The following is a 14,730-nucleotide window of genomic DNA, read 5'->3' as shown; positions in this document are numbered from 1 at the left end:
ACACACACACACACACACACACACACACACACACACACACACACACACACACACACACACACACACACACACACACACACACACACACACACACATGCACGCAGACTTTCACCAGGGAACAATGAGAAAAGGCGAGCCGCCCTCGAGCCAAGGTGGCTCCTTCCACCATCGAGGCATTTGCCCATCGTCTTCCCTTCACCACACCCCCTTGCCTCTCCTCTTGCATCGGGATTTGCCTTTTTTCTGCCTCTTCTGCCGGATTGTCCCCAGCCCCCCCCGACCATGAAAGCCTTCTCCAGCCAGGACGTCCTGCGGGCATGCACGCGCGTCGCCACCATGGCCCGTGCAGCCCGGGCAACCGATGACATTCGGGAGATCCGCCAAGCGGCGGACCAACTGCTGCGCCTGGCCACCGGGGCGCCGGCCGGCGAGTATCAGCCGTCTCCAGCTGCGGCGGATCCGGACGCCGCAGCGGCGGCCCTCAGGGCCTTTGACGTGAACCAGGCAGCCGCCGCCTGGCAGCGGTACCACAGCCATCCTCGGGCCGGGGCGTTGGTTCGCTGGGCCGGGGCGTATCTGAACCCGGCGGCGCCCGGCTTCGCGGATCAGGCGCTGGAGGCTCTGCGGCAGGCGGCCGCCGGCCCCACCCCCGAGGGGGCCAAGCCCGCCAGCCCCCCCGGCACCGACGACTGGAGCACCCTCCCCCCGGCCGAGCAGGACCTGGCCGACCGCGAGATGCTGGACTTTGTCTTTCTCATTGACCTGCTGAACTTTGGCACCTGGCCCGATCCGGAGGATGTGGAGGCCGCTCGGCAGGCGGGCGCCGCGCATGGCGGCGTCTTCGGTGTCACCTGGGCCGGTCGCCGACAGGAGGGCTATGCCGGGTTGTGTGCGGCGGTGTTGCGCGCGGCCGCGGCCGGGGTGCCAGTCGCACGACCGGCCTTCTGGCTGGCGGCAGACGATCGCCTGCTGGAGGCGGTCTTCCTCGGGGAGGCCGGCGCCCCGGGCATTCCCCTGCTGGCCGAGCGGGTGGCCCTGCTTCGGGCGGCCGGCCGCGGCTTGGCCGAGCATGGGCTGACCTCGTACGCGGAATTCGTCGACCGCTTCGCTCGGTGTGGCTCGCTCAAGGTGTCGGGACCCGGAGGCATGCAGCTGTGCGCGTGTGGCACTCTCCCGGGCCGGAGCGGGCCGCCCTGTGCGCAGGCCCTGCTCCGGGCCCTCCAGGCGGGCCTGCCGGCGGCCTGCTTCGCCGGCGATGTGGCCATCTACGCGCCGGCCCCCAGCGGATCGGATGCGGTCGACTGGCTGGACCACGTCAGCCCGGCCCCCGGCGAGACCTACTTCGATGGCGAGCACGGCCAGGGGCCTTCCTTCCAGGTGCCGCTGTTGAAGCGCGCGCAAATCCTGGTGGCAGACACCTGGGCCGCGGTAAGTGGCCGCGGCCCGGCCGCCTTCGTCCCGGCCTCCATCCAAAAGCTGACCATGTTCGCTGATAACCGCGTGCCGCAGGCCCTGCGGCATATTGGCATGCTGCAAATTGTCGCCCCGCCGCTGGAGGCGCGCTTGCGGCGGAGTGCGCAGGCCGGCCCCTCGTCCGCTGGCGGGGCCGCCGGCTCGGCCTCCTCGGCCTCTGGCTACGGGGCGGCCTACGGCCGTGGGGCTGCCTTCGGTCGCGATGCCTATCTGGATGCCGGGTCCTCGGCCGAGATCGAGATTCGGGCTGCCAGTGTGGTGGCGGTCGACCGGCTGCGAGCCGAGATGCAGCAGACCTTGGCCCAGGCGGCCCAGCATGGCCGGCGGTCTGCCCCGACAGTGACGGCCCTGCAGATCGATTACCTGCTGTGGGAGTGGGCCAAGCGCGACGCCGCGGCCATGGCCGACATCTCCACCCACCGGACCCGGACCACCAACTATTGATACGCCTGCCCGCTGTGTGCATGTGTGTGTGTGTGTGTGGCCGCCGATGTCCGAACGGGGGAGGGGCAGGCAGGACGAGTGGCGAGGGCCCAGAGGCCCAGAGGCGCGGCAGGAACGCGGACATACGAGCACCATACACTGCCCGGATCGCGGGCGGCCCGTGGCACACAGAGGTCCCCATCCGGAGTGCGAGCACAAAGCCAGCACACCTCCCAGAGACAGGAAGGACAAAGGATGGGCCGGGCCGGGCCGGGCTGGGCCGGGCCGGGCTGGGCTGGGCTTGTCCCGCCTCTCCCGGGTCACCGGCGGTTCATGTGTGCCCATATGTGCATGTGTGTGTACGCCGCGCAAGGCACGCCGTCGCTCGGAGAATGTCTCTGGACGACGATCGGCCGCCCTCCTCGTGACCTCCGGCCGAGCACCCCACAATCCGAACATCCAGATCCACAATACATTCGTTGGGAGTCTTCGCCGACTGGCATGGCCGCCGGGCGTTTTTGCCGCCCTTCCTGGGGACTCCGGGCGGGGCGGGATGCGGGGCGGGACGCGGGGCGAGGGGGTGCCCGTGCGGGGGGCGGGGGGCGTGCCCATGTCCGCGGGAGACGGCGTGGGTCTGTTCCCTGGAGGCGCGCGCGGCCGGCGGGGAGGCACCATGTGCATTTAACTACTGGCCCGGCGGGCCGGCCCCGAGTCCAGGCGTGCCTGGCTCCTCTCCTCCCTCTCGCCCCGCTTCCAGGACCGATGCGGAGTTTCTGGCTGGGTCACCGACAATGTCCGCCCCAAGAAGTGACGGCCATGCCAGGTCACCGGTCTCACGGCGCGCGGTCGGTCCCTCGCGCTGACTGGGCGGTTTGGGCGCCGGGGACCATGCGGGGCCTGGCTTTTCTCTCAGGTCCCCCCCCCCCCTATCCCCGGGCAGCCGTCGGCCGCGCGGCGGTGGCTCTGGCCCGATTGCAATCTGTCCCATGTAATCACCGAAGTGCGCGGGCAGGGGGGGGGGGGGCATGGCATTCAGAGATCTTGGCTGGCATGCGGTTGAGCACGCGGGAGCACCCCCGTGGGCGAGTCCAGTCGCCCGGGGGAGGGGGGCCGGTCGCCCGGTTCAGCCCGGACCCTTGGCCCCCGGAGGTCTCCATGGGGCGTGGAGGTTGGCCTGCCGGGCCTGATGGCTGGTGCTCGGGGGGGGGGGGGGGGGGTACGGGGGCCAACAAGAGGAGCTCCCTCTTCACTCATCCAAAGTTCTCGGCACCGGATCGGACTTATTTCGATTGTACTCCTCCCCTCCCCCCTCCCCCCCTCCTGCTCTTACTCTCTCGCTAGATGAGCACGATTGCCCGGCACCTTGCGCGCCCGCCCCTTTTCCGGGCGCTGGCCCGCTCCGCTCCCTCCTATGGTGCCCGCTGTGGGGCGCCTCCTCCTTGTCCTTCCCCTCGTTTTTTGTGACACCTTCTTAACACAGCTCCCTCTTGCTCCCCAGGGACGGGTCCCCACCTCCCCCCACCCCGCTTGCCCATCGCACTTGCCGTGCCCGCCGCCACCTCTCGGCTCTTCTCCACCAAAAGTCCGCCCCATATCCCCCCGCCCCGATCCCGAGCCCCCCCCCACTTGCCACGCGCACACGCGCGCGCCTTTCCCCTGGTGCTGCCGGGCTTTTTTTTCCCCCTCTCACTGACGCGCCTGTCCCTCTCCCCTCCCGTCGCGTGAATATGCCCACACAGTGACCACCTCCTCTGTGTGCGCTCAGCCCGCCATTGATACCCCTCACTCTCCTGCCACTGTTGCCTCCAAGCTCGCCGAGGCATCTCCCCCGGTTCCGATGGCCACCCCTACCCCGGAGATCACCGGCGATGCGGCGGCCCTCCTGAATGCCTCAACCTGCTCCCGGCCGGTGGTCATTTGCGGCCCCTCTGGCGTGGGCAAGGGGACCCTGCTGAAGAAGCTCTTTGCCGAGTTCCCGTCCGTCTTCGGCTTCAGCATTTCTCGTGCGTTTCCTCACTCCTCTCCCCCCATGCAGGCCGCCCAATAGCCCGTCTGCGCCTGTCCGCCTGTCCCCCCTGCTGACACACCTTGCCCTTCTTTCCATCCCTCCTGGCCTTCCCCCCCCTCTCTCTCTCTCCCTCTCTCTCCCTCTCTCCCTCTCTCTCTTCTGTCCCCCGGCTCCCCCGCGTGTCGCCGCCTGCCTTTCAGACACCACTCGCGGCCCCCGGCCCGGCGAGGAGAACGGCCGTGACTACCACTTCACGAACGTCGATGCCTTTGCCCAGGACCTGGCCGAGGGGAAGTTCATCGAGACCGCCACCTTCTCCGGCAACCGTTACGGCACCTCCTTCGAGTCCGTGCGCAATGTCATCTCCGCCGGCAAGTCCTGCATCCTGGAGATCGACATCCAGGGCGCCATCAGCGTCTCGAAGACCGACATGAACGCGGTTTTCATCTTCATCTCCCCCCCCTCCTACGCGGAGCTCCATTCCCGCCTGACCGGCCGCGGGACCGAGACCTCGGATCAGCTGGCTGCTCGCCTGCAGGCCGCCAACACCGAGCTGGAGTTCGCCTGCGGATCCGACCTCTTCAAGCACATCGTCGTCAACGACGACCTGGAGGTCGCCTTCCAGAAGCTTGTCACCGTCTTGGCCTCCGAGCTCCAGCAGCAGTAAGCAAGGTGGTGCACATCCCCCCCCCCCCGCTCCTCCCTCCCTTTTTTAATAGAATCCCTGCGTGTATGCGATGGGACACACGTCTGCTCCTCATAGTGAGGGGGTTTATATGTGCATATTTCTCGATGCCCAAAAGCCGCCTGTGCTTTCATTGGCACACATGCTGGCCGGGGGCATTCTTTGTCCACCTTCCTCCAGGGACCAATGGCTCCTGGCCTTTGGGGTAGTTATTTCATTCTCAAGTACATGGTCGGGGGTCGACGGGGGAGGGAGAGGGCGGCAGACGTGGGCAACAGCGGGAGGGGGCGCGTGTCGCGCGCACGGCGCCGCACCACCCGACCCCATGCGTGCTTCTAGCGGACGAGACCGCGAGCGGCAGCCTCCTGCGGTGCGCTGCCCAGCAACACGTCGGTCACCACTTCGGGTGCCAGGCCAGCCAGCCGGCCAATGGCCTCCACCGAGAGGCCGGTCTGCTCATCGGCACCCTGTAGCTCCCAGTGGAGGCGCTGGATATCTTGCTCCATCAGCTGGGTGCCATCGGCGTCGCCTGGTCGCGAGGTCACCTGGTGAGAAGGGCTGTGGGCTAGGGCTCGAGAGCCCGCCGGGTCGGTGGGCTGGTCGCGTGTCAAAAGAAGAACAAGCGGCGGGATCGGCGACGGGGGGCGCCACTGTGCCAAGACCAAAATCCGGGCTACCAAGTGCGACGATGTGGGAAAATGCAGGCGGCCATGTTGCTGTTGCATGGCGAGCACCCGGTCCAGCTGTCGCTGGAGGTTCGGCGTCCCGGAGGACAGGCGCTCGCCGCCCCCGAGCCCCGAGCCACCTTGAAATCCAGTCCCAGCGAAGAGGGAAGTCCCCCCGCCGTCCTCCCCCTCGCCCACCGCGTCCACCGAGAAGAGGACCTCGGCCACCGAGCGAGTCCGGCGGATTCTCGAATCCCGGCGGATGACATCCTCCAGCAGAGCCCGATGCCAGGGGGCCCACTGCTGGAGGATGCTCCGCACAGCGGTCACGCTGATGCCAGCATATGTGGCCAACTCATTCAGGGTCATGTCTTCGGGGGATCGAGCGGCCGGATCCCCCTCGACGGCCGGCGCCAGGCCCGGCGGCGGGACACGCCACCGAGCCAGTGGCCCGTCAGGGCTGGCATCATCGGCTGGGTCCGAGACCGAGCTCGAGGCCGTGCTCGAGGCCGACTCCGGGTAGGCGAGATTCCGCGGCCGTCGCCGAAGCATGTCCGCCACAAAGGCCTGCCATCGGGGCCATGTCTTGCTCGCCGGCTCCAGCGGGTAAAAGGGGGCAATGCGCAGGAGGTTGGATTCAAGTGAGCGGGCGGACACCCGGAGCAGGTCACACAGCTGGCCCGCCGAATAGACATTCGGGGTGCCGGGAATAGCCGGAGCCGGGGCATTGGCTGGCGGCGTGCCTCGGGCCAGCAGCTCGAGTAGGGTGGCCATTTTTTTGCGGATCGTGGAAGTCTTAGTTTCAAGCGAGAAGGGCTTGCTGCTGCGGCTGCTGCTGCCGCTGCCGCTGCTGGTGGGGGCAGCGGCGGCCTTCTCGGCGACATTCCCAGGGTCCCCATGCTTCTTGAGCGATTGGGAGATTTTCTGGACCAGCGAAGAGGAGGCCCCGGTCAGCCGAGTGATATCGGAGCATGTTAAGGGGAGGAGCTTCTGCTGGGCCAGGACCCGGACAGTCGGCCGCATGAGCTCCGAACCCCATTGCCCCTGAGACAGAGTCGGATATTGGCCCGGGGGGGCCGCCGACTGCAGGAATGCCTCCAGCGTGGCGTATGGACTGGCCTCCGAGCGCTCGACGCCGGCCGTCGCGATCGCCGGAAAGTGCGGCACCGGACGCCGCGCCCGGGTGGTTTCCCGGGGCTTAGCATCGGGAATGTGGCTCTCGACAATGTGCAATGTCGACAGGGCCTCACGCTGGCGCCAGGGAACCGCACTGGCCACCGCGCGTGACACAATGTCCAATGGGATGTTTGAGTAGAGGGAAATAAACCACAGGGGCAGGATGGGCTCCCTATGCCGGGCCAGAGACAGGAGATCATCCATTTCACGGGGCAGGAGCACGATCGGCTGAAATCCGTCGGCCACCGGGGGCGACGGCGCCGGGGCGTCTGGCGCCTCGGCCGGTCGGCTGGTCTTGGTCGGCAGTATGCGCCGGCGCCCGGCAGTGTGCGAAGCCGCGGAAGACCGCATGTCAGTCGAGTCCGTCGGGTGGCTGACGCTCGCTCGGACGGGCAAATGCCGGCGTAGGCGCCCCGCCGAGCGAGCTGTCTGGGTGATCATCCTGTCGGAGCCGGCACCGAGGTGTGCCGCGGACACGAGCGTGGGGCTGAGGAGAGAGGGCAGGGGGAGGGAGGGGGGGGGGCGGAGGAGGGAGGGAAAGCAGGGACGGAAGAGGACCTTGCGAGAGGTGAGGATGCGGATCTGCCCGATGCTCGGGCAAGTGGGCCCCGGTCCAACATGAACGGTAGCCACCCCCCTTGTCACCCGGTTCCGCGCGGGTGTGCCTCGCAGGGGGGACGTGGAAGCAGGTCCCGCCTCACGCCGGAAACGGGTCAATCTCGGACTCCGTTGCCCCCCCCCCCCCCCCCCCAGAGTCCCTCCGCATCGCGCGCCCGGCGCCCCGCGCCCACGATCGCCACTCAGCGCCCAGCCCGGCTGCGAACCGAGGAGCTGGTGTTCACCAGAGGGAGGGGGTAAGCGACACATGCGTTGGGATCTGGGCCCCCTTCGCTCGGCAGAGGCGACCCGGCCTGCGTTGCGTTTTTTTTCCCCCCGGCGATCGGGTGCGACGGCCGGCGGGAGGCCCGCAGGCCGTGAGACACCGCGAGACGTGGGACATATCCGGCGCGGGTCAAAAAGTGAGGCAAGGGCCGAGAGAGGGAGAGGAAGGGCAACGAGGCTGAGGTTAGGCACTCCCAGCGATGGTGGTAGGTGCTGCGGGGGAAAAAGGGTGACAAATTAAAAAGGTGCCCACACGCACCGCCGTGGTGGCGGCCCTCCAGAGGCGGATTGCCGCGGCCCCGGACCCGGCTTCAAGTGGAATGTGAAAGGCCCCACCGGTGTTCATACCCGGGGGCAAAACCTCGGCCAGCACAAAGCGCCGGGTGGCCAGCCGACTAGCTGCCTGGTCCATGAACAGGGGCGACTCGGTCGGGCGCGCGAGGCTGCCGACCACGGCTACCGGGTGTCCCTTCTCGTCGAGCGGGACAACGGCATGCTGGGCCAGCAGATGGGCAGCAGCCAACAAAACCCGGCGAGGATGCGCGTCGGGGGCATTCACCGTCCACGTAATCCAGCTGAGTCGGCAGGTATGATGCGAGGGGTTAGGGAATGGCCCGGGTAGGGGCACGCCAGGGAGGGGGCGAGGGGAGGGGGCATTTGTGTATGCAAGGGCATGTGCGCGAGCAGATGCCCATGCGTGTGCGTATGCGCCAGTATCAGCAAACACACCAGCCAATCACGAAAAAGGTGTGCCCAGACGCCCGCAGGAGAGGCAGGTCGGACGCCTGGCACAGGAGCAGGGGCAGGTGGACTTTCCCCGGCGGACGTGCCACAAGCAGGCCGAAAGCCGCGGGCCCGGGTTTGAGGGCCGCCGCGATGTGACTGCGCGCCCCACGCGAGCAGCTGACATCCAGCCGATGAAGCACCTGTGCAGGGGGCCGATGTAGGCTCTGCAAGTGCACATCAGCTCCGATGCCAAACGATCCGCCTGGATGATGCGCGCGCGCGCGCGCGCACGCGCGAACAGTGCACATGTTAATGGCCATCGATGTAGGGGTTCGGCACAGCAGGCATGACGTACACCAAATGGCCAGCTCGCCGAGGGTGTTCAGCCAGCAGGAGAAGACCACCGGCGGGCCACCTCCGCCGGGGGGACATCCCTCATGGCTGGGCCCGAGGTGGCATGCGTGTGCGAGTGCCTGCCCCGAGGCATAGTACTTGTGAAAGAGCTCGCGACAGCGCTCGGTCAGGGCATGTTGCACCGTGTGTGCCGCGCGCGACAGCGGGTCCAGCCGGGGGTCGGGCTTTGGCGGTGAGGCCAAGGGGAAGTCACTCAGCAGCGGAGACTGGGGGAAGGAAGTGCGCGGGCGAGGACCCGCAGCGGCCGCAGCGCCGACCGGCGTCTGGCCAACATATCGAGCCAAGCCGCCTCCGGCCTCGAGCAGGGCGGCAAACTCCAGCGGGAATACGGGGAACGACACGTCCGCCCCACCGCAGGGAGGATCGCTGGCTGGCCTGGAGCCCATTGAGCAGCGGGTGTCCGGGGCCGCCGTCTCATCACGAAAGTCAAAGTGCTCCACAACAATGTGGCTGGGTGGTGAAAGAAGAATGAGTCGAGCCATCCAGCGAAAGGAAGAAGGAACAGAAGAAGACAGCCCGGAGGCTCGAAGCTCGGGCGGAGCCTCGAACAATTGTTTCACAGACACACACAGACACACACAGACACGCACAGACACACACAGACACGCACAGACACACACAGATATACACAGATGTACACAGATACACACAGATACACACACACACACACGCACACACGCACCCGGTTGGCAGCATCCGCCCGAGGAGCGTCATGGAGGTGATGATGCCAAGACACGCAGCACTCAGGGCACTCGAATCGCCCCGTCGAGCGGGTTCGCCACTCGAGGCTGCCGCCGCTCGAACCAGGCGCCTTAGGATCAGGAGACATTCGCGCAGGGCATACACCGCGCGCGGCTGCAGGGTGATCGACAGCCCAGCATGCTACCCAAGGTGCCGGCGGCACGTACGGCAGGCGTCAGAACCGGGACGCACACGGGGGGCAAGAGACAGAGAGAGAGAGAGCACTGGGGGCAGTTCGTACGCTGTGGTCGATGGTCAGTGCCCCGGGCGTCTGAGGCCGGGGGGCAGTCATCGCGCTCCAGGGCAGAGAATAGTGGCCACGGGAAAGGCGGTAGGTGCGGATTTCGGGAAAGGGGCTGAGAGGCTAGATTGCTTGCTTCCTCCCCGGGCACCGCCACCTCCGGGTGCGCTAATTCAAAAACAGGGCCAACAGGTCGTTACGGACCGATGCGTCGGCAGGTGGCCGCCCTTTCCTCCACAATCGTTCGCGGGCGCATGCCGGGCCGCGGCGACCACTTCCAGGTGTCAAACGCCACCCGGCGGCGACCGGGCCGGAGCCCGGCCCGGCGGCGTCACGCCCGCGCCCCCGCGAAACATATGCTCCCCCTCCCCATCGGGCAGTCCGCCCGCCGGAGAGCGATCAGGAGCCCCCGCCCGCCGCCCGTGTCGCACCCAGTGATCCGATCATCCCCCCCCCCCCCCTGCCCTTGCGCCTGTGCCCGCCCCCTTTATTGTTAAGCTTTTTGTTGCGCCCCCTCTCGATCCGGCCACCCCGAAACCCACACAGCGGCTTTCTGTTTCCCCCTCCCGCCTTCCCCCGCCCCATTTCCCTGCCCCACACATACACATACCTGTCTCGCCATGTCGCGTTTTGGGCTCAGCGTCCCACAGAGGACGCACGACGTCTCCTCGGCAGCGCTCTCCATGACCGAGGCGGTGCGTCTCATTGGCCGTTCGGCTCTCTGTTTCCGGCTCCCCCTTCTCGCGCCCCTTCTTCCGCTCTCTCCTTATGCCCCCCCCCCCCCCCCCCCCTCCCCTCTCGCTCCCGATCGGTCGGCCACTGGCCTTGCTCCTACCGCAGCTGGCCGACGTACCGGCTCCCGGGCCCGGGGACGCAGCCACACACCCCTTTGTTCAGATGGCTGCTAGCATGCAGGCACATGCTGACCGGGTACAAGACGCTCTCGGAGGCCTGCACCTGTTCCTTGGACCGCCATCGGTGTCGGATTCCCCCACGGACTCTCCCGGGCCCGGGTCTCGCTGCGGTGCCTGTGGCGCCCCGGGACCCGGGGGCCCGCTGCCGGAGGGCGCACGCGCGCGCGACCGCTGCCCCTGCCTGGTGTTTGTCAAGGCCCAGCATGCGGCTGGCAAGTTGGCCCGCGCGGTCGACCAGGCGGCCGAGCTGGCCGGCGTCGCGGCCGACACCCCGCAGCCCGGATCGCCGAGCATCAACGAGCCGCACTCGGCTTCGTCCTTCGTGGCACTGGCCCGCGAGGTGACCGACCTCAAGCGCAAGGCACAGCTGGCCCAGTCCCTTCACCAGGAGCTAGATCTGAGCCGTGAGGTGTGTTCTCGGTCCTGCCTCTGTTCCATGGGCGATCGCCCCAACACACGGATTATGAGGATCCCGCCGACGCACACACACACACACACACACGCTTTCAGCTTTTGCTCGCCCCCTGCCCCACTGACCCCCACCTTCCGCAGGCTGCCATCCTCAATGGCGCCTACTTGCAACTGGAGAGCCTGGCCACCAGCTCGCCCGGGCTCGACAGCTCCATCCCTCCCAGCACGGTGGCCACCCTGAAATCCAGCCTCTCGGGGGACTTCTTCCGGGCCTTTCTTCGAGCCCAAAAACTCCGCCAAGTCTCACGTGCACTGCTCTTCTCGGAGTTCCAGCGCCTTGGGTGCGCCCCGATGGCTTCTTCCCGGTTCCCCCCCCCCCCCCCCCATGCAACTAACCCCCCCCCCCCCCCCCGTCGCGCCCCGCCGCCCCTGCGAGCACAGTCTCGAGGGTGTCACGGTGGCCGCTCAGCTGTGCGACCTCGCCAATGCCTCGGCGTCGTCCTGGGTCCGGAGCTATTCACGACGGGTGCTCGGCCCCTCGAATGCCCCCTTCTGGGCCCCAACCGGCGACGCCGAGGAGCTCGAGGCCATTTGCTCGCGTGCTCTGCTCCAGATGGCCGACAAGCGCGACTTGTTCAGGTAGACCGTCCAACACCTTGCCGGCCCTCGTCCTCGCCCTCCTCCCTCTCCGAAAGCCGGATACTGACTCTCTCTCTCTCTCTCTCTCCCTCGCCCTTTCCCCCTTGCTGGGCGGTTGCTCTCCAGCTCGGCCATCCGGGAGCTTAGCCACTCCCGGCGGGCGGCAGCCGCGCGCAGCTACCTGGCCAATGTGGCCCCGGGCGACTCGCGCGGCGGTGCTGCCACCGATCTGATCGCAAGCCTGACCGCGGCCAGCGTCAATGCTCCGGCCAAGTTGGCCGCCCTGCCGGTCAGCATCATGGCCGTGGCCTCGCGTCTGGCCGAGACCCTGTCCGTCAGTTTGTCGGTCCTTCGTGCCGAGCGGGCCCTGGCCGAGCGCCTGCTGGCCCCCATTTCGCGCGACCTGCTCCCCGGCGGCGAGGCCACGCTCGGCCCGGGCCCGGTGGCGGTCATGGCCCTGGTGAGCGGCGCGTCGCGCGGTCTGCGACGCCTGGTCACTCGCCGCGTGCAAGCCCTGTCCGAGACATTGCAACACGCTGCCCGACTCCTGTGGCTGGATGCCGAGTCGACTTTGATCACCGGGCCCCGGCCATACGCCGACCTGCCAGCCGCCCGGGGCGTTCTGTTCCAAAGTTGCGCCCGGGCCTTTGGATCGCTGCACGCGGCCTGGCGCGTGTCGGCCATCCTGGAGGGCGCCTCGCCGGAGGTCGAGGCCCCGGTGCCCGGGCAAGATGTCCCAGGCTCCAGCCCGCCGGGCCCCTTCTCCCAAGGGCCCCTGACGGACGGCCTCCTGGCGGCCCTGCGTCTGTTGGATCCGGAAATCCCCGACCCGGACGCCCTGGCCGGGGAGAGCCTATCGGCCGGACTGGCGCCCTGCCTGCGAGATGTGGCCGACCTGCTGCTGATGCTGGTGGCACGGGAAACCGCCCTCCTGGCGGTGGACCTACGGACCATGGCCCTGGATCCCGGGCCCGGGACGCTGACCCAAGCCGGCGCGGTGGCCCCCCCCGGCGAGGACCTCCGTCGGCGTCTGAGCACCTTCCTGGAGGTGGCCTCGGGCCTGGGGCTGGCCGATCCTCGGGCCGAGGCATCATTGGCCCGGGCCGACTTGGCCTCGCTTTTGAGTCGAGCTCTCTTCGCGCCGCGGGGCTTCCTAGCCCCGACGGCCGAGGCATTGCAGCTGGGCCGGCCGGCTCTCGGGGCCACTGACCTCGGTCCGGCGCGCCTGCGCCTGGCCCTTGTGCTGCACCTGATCAGCCCCTTCGCCCGGTATGTGGGGCTGGATCATCCGCCAACCGGGCAGTCCCGCGCGCTGGCCGGGCGCCTGGACGCTCTGCTTGGCCCGGCCCCGGTCGACCGAGGCACCGGCCTGGCGCTTGTGGACACGTCGCTCCTCGCACGTCTGCTGCTTCTGCTGCTGGCGCCGGCGGCGGCATCGACCGCCGAGGTGGACACATCGCCCGACGGCGACCCCGGCCAGCAGGCCCTGGACCTGGTCCTCAACGGGTCGCTGACTACACCGGGTGCAGATGCCTCCCCGGCCACCGGGGCCCGGCATGCCTTGGGCTCCCTCAAGCACAAGCCCGGTCCTCTGGCCCTGGAGCGCCTGCTTGCCGAGGTGGCTGGGCAACTCCAGCAGGCTCTGCTGGCTGCCGGGGTGGATCGCGCCCCGGTCGACGGCCTGGCCGACGGCACTGGCCCCCTCGATCGATGCCTGCTGCTATTGCTCGGGGCCCTGGCCGGGCCGCGCCTGGAAGCCGTTGAGGGCCTGGCCCATGTTGGGCAATTCCTCCAGTCGATTGGCGCTCGGCCAGCCGTCTTCCAAGCGCTCTCCTGTTGCCTGGAGCTGGTATGGGCCCGCTTTTCCTTCCTTCTTTCTTTTGCTCCCCTCAGGGCCACTTGGCGCCCCGTAGCCCAAACTAACCGCCATCCACCTTTCCCCCCCCCCCCCCCCCCGCTCCTTTCTCGCCACTCCTCCTGGGCTTGGGGCGTCTGGCTCTCCGACGGCAGTCCCCCATCCGGCACCTGAGTGCTGTGGACACGAGCGCCCTGTCGGCCGGCCTGGCAGAGTTGCCGGATTTGCTGACCGATGCCACGCTGGCCAGCCTAAGCTCCCGTGGCCGACATGTGCTCGACACCTTGTACCGGCGGTTCCGAGACCTCCTCGACCAGCCGGGGGTCCCATACGCGGGGATCATTCGAGCATCGGCCCCGGCTCCGGAGGCGCTGCGGCTAGTGTGAGATTCTGGCGCGCGCCGGCTGGCCGGCAAACAGGGCTCATTCGCAAATACATACGTGTGTGGACATCAGCCTGCGTGGGTGTGGGCGTGGGTGTGGGTGTCTATCTTCCAAATATGGCAGTGTATTTCTTGGTGTCGTGGTTTGTCGGCATGTACAGGCGTGGGCATGTACGTGTGTGGCGAGTGGGAAGCTCCCATGAATGAAGGGAGCCACAAAGAGAGGAAGGAGATCACAAGGGGGGGGGGGGGGAGAGACGAAGCAAGGGGGAAAGATGGGCTTTAGAAGGTCTTGGTGGCTCCGGACATGTCCTCGCCCTCGTCGACCTTGTACTTTTCGATGGCCTGGTGAAGGAGCTTCTCCAGCTCGACGGCGCTCTGCTCCTGGGAGGCCTTGGTCTCCTTGAGGCGCTCAACCTCATGCTTGGACTTCTCGATCGCCTCCTCCAGGCTCTTCTGCATGGTGGGCATGTCAGTCTCGATGTACCTATGTATGGGTGTCGGGGGGGGGGGGGGGGGGGGGAGGGGAGGAGCAAGATGAAATGTGGGTAAGTATGGCGAGCCGGGTTCTGACAGGAAGGGAGGGGGAAAGGGCAAACATGTCAACGCACATGCGGCCAACAACACGGAAGGTGCGGGTGTCGGAGCCCTGGGCCTCGGCAACGGCCTTCAGGTGGTTCAGGGTCAGCTGGTCACGCTGGGACGACTGGGACAGGGAAGTCAGCATGCCCATGGTGCTCTGGACCTTGCGGCGCTCATTGGTGAGCTGAGCCTTGAGCTGGAGGAACTCCTGTATGCATGCGGATGGAGAGGGGGAGGGGGATAGCATGGCAGATGGCGAAGGAAGTCGGTGAGATGGGAGGCGAGCAAGAGAGCGGGGAGGGTGGTGAAGGAGTGAAAGAGCAAGCCGGGTTGGCGAAAGATCAGGACAGAACATTGGGGGACGGACATTGTGAGCCTCGGCATCGGGGAAGTCCAGCTGGAACATCTTGCAATAAGGGAGGGCTTCGGTTGGACGCGTGTCAGGAGCTAATGGGGAGGGGAGAGAGGGAGAGAGGGAGAGAGGGAGAGAGGGAGAGAGGGAGAGAGGGAGAG

General features: G+C 67.6%; 6 protein-coding genes across 6 annotated transcripts in view; 3 read left to right on the top strand and 3 right to left on the bottom strand.

The window, feature by feature from the left end:
• Positions 1-336: 336 nt before the first annotated feature.
• On the top strand, positions 337-1,917 carry H696_05246 (hypothetical protein; the record flags this gene model as incomplete). Its single annotated transcript, XM_009499108.1, has 1 exon — positions 337-1,917. One exon carries the CDS (start codon positions 337-339, stop codon positions 1,915-1,917), a length of 1,581 nt encoding a protein of 526 aa, XP_009497383.1.
• Positions 1,918-3,394: 1,477 nt separating this feature from the next.
• On the top strand, positions 3,395-4,593 carry H696_05245 (guanylate kinase). Its single transcript, XM_009499107.1, has 3 exons — positions 3,395-3,478; positions 3,636-3,899; positions 4,105-4,593. Coding segments are annotated over exons 1-3 (732 nt in total). The 5' UTR covers positions 3,395-3,477; the 3' UTR covers positions 4,572-4,593.
• Positions 4,594-4,658: 65 nt separating this feature from the next.
• On the bottom strand, positions 4,659-6,871 carry H696_05244 (hypothetical protein; the record flags this gene model as incomplete). The annotated part of the gene is made up of 1 exon (XM_009499106.1): positions 4,659-6,871. The coding sequence occupies one exon, from the start codon at positions 6,869-6,871 to the stop codon at positions 4,925-4,927; it is 1,947 nt and encodes a 648-aa protein (XP_009497381.1). The 3' UTR covers positions 4,659-4,924.
• Positions 6,872-7,177: 306 nt separating this feature from the next.
• H696_05243 (hypothetical protein) lies at positions 7,178-9,559 on the bottom strand. The gene is made up of 6 exons (XM_009499105.1): positions 9,435-9,559; positions 9,135-9,334; positions 8,394-8,902; positions 8,042-8,300; positions 7,572-7,887; positions 7,178-7,341 (listed from the first exon to the last, which is right to left on the bottom strand). Exons 1-6 carry the CDS (start codon positions 9,483-9,485, stop codon positions 7,231-7,233), a joined length of 1,446 nt encoding a protein of 481 aa, XP_009497380.1. The 5' UTR covers positions 9,486-9,559; the 3' UTR covers positions 7,178-7,230.
• Positions 9,560-9,980: 421 nt separating this feature from the next.
• H696_05242 (hypothetical protein) lies at positions 9,981-13,704 on the top strand. Its single transcript, XM_009499104.1, has 6 exons — positions 9,981-10,129; positions 10,275-10,757; positions 10,901-11,100; positions 11,201-11,398; positions 11,525-13,247; positions 13,409-13,704. Exons 1-6 carry the CDS (start codon positions 10,055-10,057, stop codon positions 13,637-13,639), a joined length of 2,910 nt encoding a protein of 969 aa, XP_009497379.1. The 5' UTR covers positions 9,981-10,054; the 3' UTR covers positions 13,640-13,704.
• Positions 13,705-13,736: 32 nt separating this feature from the next.
• H696_05241 (hypothetical protein) overlaps positions 13,737-14,730 on the bottom strand; it is a 1,358-nt gene continuing 364 nt past the window's right edge. The window contains exons 2-4 of the mRNA XM_009499103.1: positions 14,585-14,640; positions 14,247-14,425; positions 13,737-14,122 (exon numbers count right to left, since the gene is read on the bottom strand). Coding sequence (XP_009497378.1) covers positions 13,918-14,122; positions 14,247-14,425; positions 14,585-14,623 — 423 coding nt within the window. The 5' untranslated portion in view covers positions 14,624-14,640 and the 3' untranslated portion in view covers positions 13,737-13,917. The remainder of the gene's footprint in view (positions 14,123-14,246; positions 14,426-14,584; positions 14,641-14,730) is intronic.

This window comes from Fonticula alba (assembly GCF_000388065.1).
Source record: "Fonticula alba strain ATCC 38817 unplaced genomic scaffold supercont2.9, whole genome shotgun sequence".
NCBI lineage: Eukaryota > Rotosphaerida > Fonticulaceae > Fonticula > Fonticula alba.
This window is presented reverse-complemented; position numbering and strand designations above follow the sequence as displayed.

Excerpts from the sequence above, each read along its gene's own strand:
- H696_05245 (XM_009499107.1), top strand. Across the intron at positions 3,900-4,104 it reads CTTCGGCTTCAGCATTTCTC|ACACCACTCGCGGCCCCCGG; the intron begins GTGCGTTTCCTC and ends CCTGCCTTTCAG.
- H696_05243 (XM_009499105.1), bottom strand. The coding sequence starts at position 9,485 with ATGACTGCCCCCCGGCCTCAGACGCCCGGGGCACTGACCATCGACCAC. Across the intron at positions 8,301-8,393 it reads CGGCGAGCTGGCCATTTGGT|GCGGATCGTTTGGCATCGGA; the intron begins GTACGTCATGCC and ends CGCATCATCCAG. Across the intron at positions 7,888-8,041 it reads ACCTTTTTCGTGATTGGCTG|CTGGATTACGTGGACGGTGA; the intron begins GTGTGTTTGCTG and ends CTGCCGACTCAG.
- H696_05242 (XM_009499104.1), top strand. The coding sequence starts at position 10,055 with ATGTCGCGTTTTGGGCTCAGCGTCCCACAGAGGACGCACGACGTCTCC. Across the intron at positions 10,758-10,900 it reads AGCTAGATCTGAGCCGTGAG|GCTGCCATCCTCAATGGCGC; the intron begins GTGTGTTCTCGG and ends CACCTTCCGCAG. Across the intron at positions 11,101-11,200 it reads TCGGAGTTCCAGCGCCTTGG|TCTCGAGGGTGTCACGGTGG; the intron begins GTGCGCCCCGAT and ends CTGCGAGCACAG.